The sequence below is a fragment of the Aegilops tauschii genome, chromosome 4 (assembly GCF_002575655.3).
Source record: "Aegilops tauschii subsp. strangulata cultivar AL8/78 chromosome 4, Aet v6.0, whole genome shotgun sequence".
Taxonomy (NCBI): Eukaryota; Viridiplantae; Streptophyta; class Magnoliopsida; order Poales; family Poaceae; genus Aegilops; species Aegilops tauschii.
Window position 1 is genome coordinate 478,463,105 of NC_053038.3, and position 5,457 is coordinate 478,468,561.

Genomic DNA, 5,457 nt, shown 5'->3' on the forward strand with positions numbered 1-5,457 from the left:
CCGTGATCACCTGGGCGGTGATCACGGGTATATACTTATATACTACATACATGACACATGTGATGACTAAAGTCGGGTCGGCTCGTAGGAGTACCCGCAAGTGGATCTTTGTGGCGGAGCGACAGGGCAGGTTGAGACCACCCAGGTGAGCGGTGGGCCTGGCCCTGGTCGGCGTTCGCGGATACTTAACACGCTTAACGAGATCTTGGTATTTGATCTGAGTCTGGCCATTTGGTCTATACGCACTAGCCATCTACGCGGGAGTAGTTATGGGTATCCCGGCGTCGTGGTATTAGCCGAAGCCTTCGTGACGTCAGCGACTGAGTGGCGCGCGCCGGATTGGACTGGAACGCCACTAGGCTAGGTCTGCTTCCGGCCGCGTACGCAACGTGCAGATGTGCATAGGGCGATGGGCCCAGACCCCTGCGCGCATAGGGTTAGACCGGCGTGCTGACCTCTCTGTTGTGCTTAGGTGGGGCTGCGACGCGTTGATCTTACGAGGCCGGGCATGACCCAGAAAAGTGTGTCCGGCCAAATGGGATCGAGCGTGTTGGGTTATGTGGTGCACCCCTGCAGGGAAGTTTATCTATTCGAATAGCCGTGTCCCTCGGTAAAAGGACGACCCAGAGTTGTACCTTGACCTTATGACAACTAGAACTAGATACTGAATAAAATACACCCTTCCAAGTGCCAGATACAACCCGGTGATCGCTCTCTAACAGGGCGACGAGGAGGGGATCGCCGGGTAGGATTATGCTATGCGATGCTACTTGGAGGACATCAATCTACTCTCTTCTACATGCTGCAAGATGGAGATGGCCAGAAGCGTAGTCTTCGACAGGACTAGCTATCCCCCCCTTTTATTCTGGCATTCTGCAGTTCAGTCCACTGATATGCCCCTTTACACATATACCCATGCATATGTAGTGTAGCTCCTTGCTTGCGAGTACTTTGGATGAGTACTCACGGTTGCTTCTCTCCCTCTTTTCCCCCTTTTCTTTTCTATCTGGTTGTCACAACCAGATGCTGGAGTCCAGGAGCCAGACGCCACCGTCGACGACGACACCTACGACACTGGAGGTGCCTACTACTACGTGCAGCCCGCTGACGACGACCAGGAGTAGTTAGGAGGATCCCAGGCAGGAGGCCTACGCCTCGTTCGATCTGTATCCCAGTTTGTGCTAGCCTTCTTAAGGCAAACTTGTTTAACTTATGTCTGTACTCAGATATTGTTGCTTCCGCTGACTCGTCTATGATCGAGCACTTGTATTCGAGCCCTCGAGGCCCCTGGCTTGTATTATGATGCTTGTATGACTTATTTATGTTTTAGAGTTGTGTTGTGATATCTTCCCGTGAGTCCCTGATCTTGATCGTACACATTTGCGTGCATGATTAGTGTACGGTCAAACCGGGGGCGTCACACCGACCTCCAGTATGATCTTTGATCTCTAATTATCTATACATGGAGGAGGGTTGGATCCAACTCCTTCCGCAGGTGTCGTCTCGGCTGACTCATAGACGAGCTTCTATTGCGGAAATGGTAGTTTTTTTTTACAAACTCCATGGCTCCTGCGGGTACCCTCCCACGGTGATCTCATGTGCATCCATCATGGTAACCATCAATATTGGGCTCCCAACAAGAAACCTTCCCCGGTAGCGGCGTGAGAAGCAGCGATCGGCAAAGGAGTGGATCTACGAGGCGAGACTGGTATGGAGCAAAAGGAGTGGATCTTAGAGATTTCAATATGAACTACATATGGAGCAAAATGAGTGAATCTACGCTTCAAAATATGTCTATATACATCGGTATGTAGTGCATATAGAAATCTCTAAGAAGACTTATATTATTATTATTATTTAGAAATATGAACTACATATAGAAATCTCTAAGAATATTATTATTATTTAGAGACGGAAGGAGTAAAACAAAAAACATACGCAGACGCTGGAAAGTGTATCTGCTGCTGCTTAATAGACACGCATGGCGTTTGGAGTGTATCTGCTGCTGCTTAATAGACACACATGGCGCTATTCACGCCTCGCCGACAAAAACCGCATGGCAGCTGAAAACGGGACGCCGGAAGAGGCGTGCGCGGCTGGGATGCGTTTCGAACAAAGTCTCCAGCCAATCGCTTGTTTAACCCGACCGTCCCGGCGGAGATTCGTCGGTCGCGTTCATGCGCCATTTGTCGACGGCAACCTGCCACCGCGATTCCGTCCGTGCTCACTCCTGTCCGTCGTGTGTCGCGCACTCGGCAGATAATCTATGCCGGAAACGCCGGGTCCGTCCCTGCAAGTTGCGAAGCGCGATATATATACTTTACTTGCTCAAAGACGCAGAGACCGACCGTCGAGACGAGCCCAAGGGTGGGCCGAACCGAAAAGCACGCACGCCAGGTTTCGGAAGCAGCGTCACGACGACGACGTCGTCCGCCACTCCTCGTCTCGGCACTTGGACAAGCCAAGCCTCACGCGAAACGGGTTCCTCCGTGCGGCGGCAACCCACTGCCCCGCGCGGTTTCTTCCCAGCGGAAGCCTACTCCCAGCAACCGCTCCCCCATCTACCTCCTTCCTTCCTCTGCACCAAACCCCACGCCCCCTCACCAAACCAGACCCGGCCCCGGCGCTTCAGCCGAGGAAGGGATGCTGCTGATGGCCGCGCCCGGCGCCGACGACCACCAGAGGCGCCGCCGGGGACGGCCGCCGTCCGCCGATCTGCTCCTCAACTGCGACCTGCCCCCTCCGGCCAAGCTCTTCGGCCCGCTCCCGGCTTTGCACCTGCCGAGGTAAGGCAAGGCGCCGTGCTCTTTTTACTGTCGCGCCATGCGTTCGCCTCGACGGATTTGCGTTGCTCGGACTGAGTGGCCTCTCTCTCCCTCTCCTCTTTTTGCGCAGGGAAAGGTTGGGGAGCACGGGCGGAGCCGACGAGAAGGGTAACGGCGACGGTAAGGACAGCCTGCTGCGGGCGCTGCGCCTGTCGCAGTCGCGGGCGCGGGAGGCCGAGGAGAAGCTGGCCGCCGCGGCCGCCAGCAGCGGAGGCCTCGCGGCGCTGCTCGTGCGGGACTCGGTGGCGCTCTCGGCGCACCGCCGGTGGGTGATGATGCTCGAGGCCGAGAATTCCGCGCTCAGAGCAGGAGGAGTAGGAGCCGCCCGTGCGGAGACCGAGGAGCCCGAGGAGGAGGATGGCGCGGGGGCCGCCCGGCACCCGGTGGCCGCCGCGTGGTGGGTCGCGCTGGCGGTGTGCGTAGGCCTCGCGCTCGGCAACCTCCTGCTCTGATCTGGAACTAATCATCCTTGATTTGATTTGACTTTTCGTAAATCACCCGACGATCCAGTGCAGTGCTCCAGCGCTTGTTTGTTTGTGTGAAAATGTTACTGACATCTACTCCAGTTGATGCTTAGCATGGGAAACCTCGTGCTGTTGGTAGATAGATAAGATAAATGGACGAAATCAAGAGGGGAAACCTCGGAGGATTGGTAGGTTGAACATGACGCTGCCGTATCCGTCTCTGCACGCTATCAGCAGATTCGTGCCAGTGACTTGTAGGTTAGTGAGTACTGCAATTTAGCCTCGTTTGGGTGTCGGGATGCCTTCAAGTCGTGGGTGTGCATGTGTGCATTCATAGAGATTAGTGTATGCGCGTGTATATGAGCGCTTGTGTCTGTATTGTGTTAAAATAGAGATTAGTGTATGCGCGTGTATATGAGCGCTTGTGTCTGTATTGTGTTAAAAAAAAGTCGTGTTCAATATGGGAGCTTGCCTGGTCTTGGGCTCCTGGCACAACGCTCCACGAGCGATGCCCGCGGCATTTCAGGTGACTGCGCCGGTTAGTTTTTGGACGACGCTAAGCGTTCGGCCGCTGATAGATTGAAAAGATTTGTCCGGTTGCGAGTCGTTGGATACATAGCAGGATGGTCTTGATGAGGTTTGCCACATGACTATGTCGTGTTCAGTCCAATCCACTTGACGATGGATGTTTGCAACATGGATCATGTTATGCTCGGAGATTTGCATGAAGAGTGTTTTGCAACACGGCTGATGCTGCGGTTGTCGTTGATGTCGATCCGTCCCGCGCTTCGACAAAGATTGCAACATGGTTGACGTTAGGATGGTAGACGGCAGCTGACGGTGTCCTGGACTAGGGGGTCCCGGCCTAGCCGGCCTAGTCCATGGGCCGGCCTGACGATCCGCTAAAGAGGAGGAACTACAAAGGCCTCTAATATGTGGCGTGAGTGTATCGGACTTCACCGAGGACTTGGCGTGTACTCCAAGTATGTCTATTTAGGTTTGGCATGTAACCCCTGGATGGCAACCGACCATGTGTAACCTTAGATACCCCTGGTGCCTATATAAGCCAGAGGGTTTAGTCCGCAGAGGCAGTCATTCATTTATTCATCATTATCACCATTACCCCTAGGGTTTAGACCACAGTTTACGATATCGAGGTAGATCAACTATGTACTTTGATACATCCATAATATAAGCAAGAGCAGGACGTAGGGTTTTACCTGCTTAAAGAGGGCCCGAACTTGGGTAAAAGCATCATGTCTCTTGTCTCTTGTTACCCATCGATCTGATCTCACAGCTCGGGCCCCCTACCCGAGGTCTGCCGGTATTAACCCCGACATTGGTGCTTTCATTGAGAGGTCGCTGTGTGATCGCCTTGGGACGATGGCTTCACCAATTGGCAATCCGAGTCCCCTCAGTACTTCTGGCGTATCGACAATTCTCACCAACAGGCCATCTGAGGGCCCGATGGATCCCTAGTCGCACTCCCCCTTCGAGGTGGCAGAGCGCGATCGGGAACCCTGTTCGGAGCTTTATGCTCCTTTGATTAGCTCGGCCGGCGGAATCCAACTTAAGGAAACCTCGGACCTGAGCCCCCGTTCGAGGGACGAGTACGAGATCGATCGACCAGAAAAGGTGTGCGTTTCGGATGTTAAGCCGAAACCGGATCTCTCTCCCTCCATGCACTTTCTGAAGGAAGTATGCCCTAGAGGCAATAATAAAGTTATTATTTATTTCCTGATTTCATGATAAATGTTTATTATTCATGCTAGAATTGTATTAACCAGAAACTTAGTACATGTGTGAATACATAGAAAAAACAGTGTGTCCCTAGTATGCCTCTACTTGACTAGCTCGTTAATCAAAGATGGTTAAGTTTCCTAGCCATAGACATGTGTTGTCATTTGATGAACGGGATCACATCATTGGAGAATCATGTGATGGACAAGACCCATTCGTTAGCTTAGCATTATGATCGTTTCAGTTTCATTGCTACTGCTTTCTTCATGACTTATACATGTTCCTCAGACTATGAGATTATGCAACTCCCAAATACCGGAGGAACACCTTGTGTGCTATCAAACGTCGCAACGTAACTGGGTGATCATAAAGATGCTTTGCAGGTGTCTCCAAAGGTGTTTGTTGGGTTGGCATAGATCAAGATTAGG

At 52.6% G+C, this 5,457-nt stretch overlaps 1 protein-coding gene across 1 annotated transcript; it reads left to right on the top strand.

Annotated features, from left to right (window-relative positions):
- The first annotated feature begins 2,431 nt into the window (after nt 1-2,431).
- LOC109735149 (uncharacterized) lies at nt 2,432-3,755 on the top strand. Its single transcript, XM_020294351.4, has 2 exons — nt 2,432-2,786; nt 2,896-3,755. Exons 1-2 carry the CDS (start codon nt 2,644-2,646, stop codon nt 3,275-3,277), a joined length of 525 nt encoding a protein of 174 aa, XP_020149940.1. The 5' UTR covers nt 2,432-2,643; the 3' UTR covers nt 3,278-3,755.
- Nucleotides 3,756-5,457: the final 1,702 nt, after the last annotated feature.

Excerpts from the sequence above, each read along its gene's own strand:
- LOC109735149 (XM_020294351.4), top strand. The coding sequence starts at position 2,644 with ATGCTGCTGATGGCCGCGCCCGGCGCCGACGACCACCAGAGGCGCCGC. Across the intron at positions 2,787-2,895 it reads CCGGCTTTGCACCTGCCGAG|GGAAAGGTTGGGGAGCACGG; the intron begins GTAAGGCAAGGC and ends CTTTTTGCGCAG.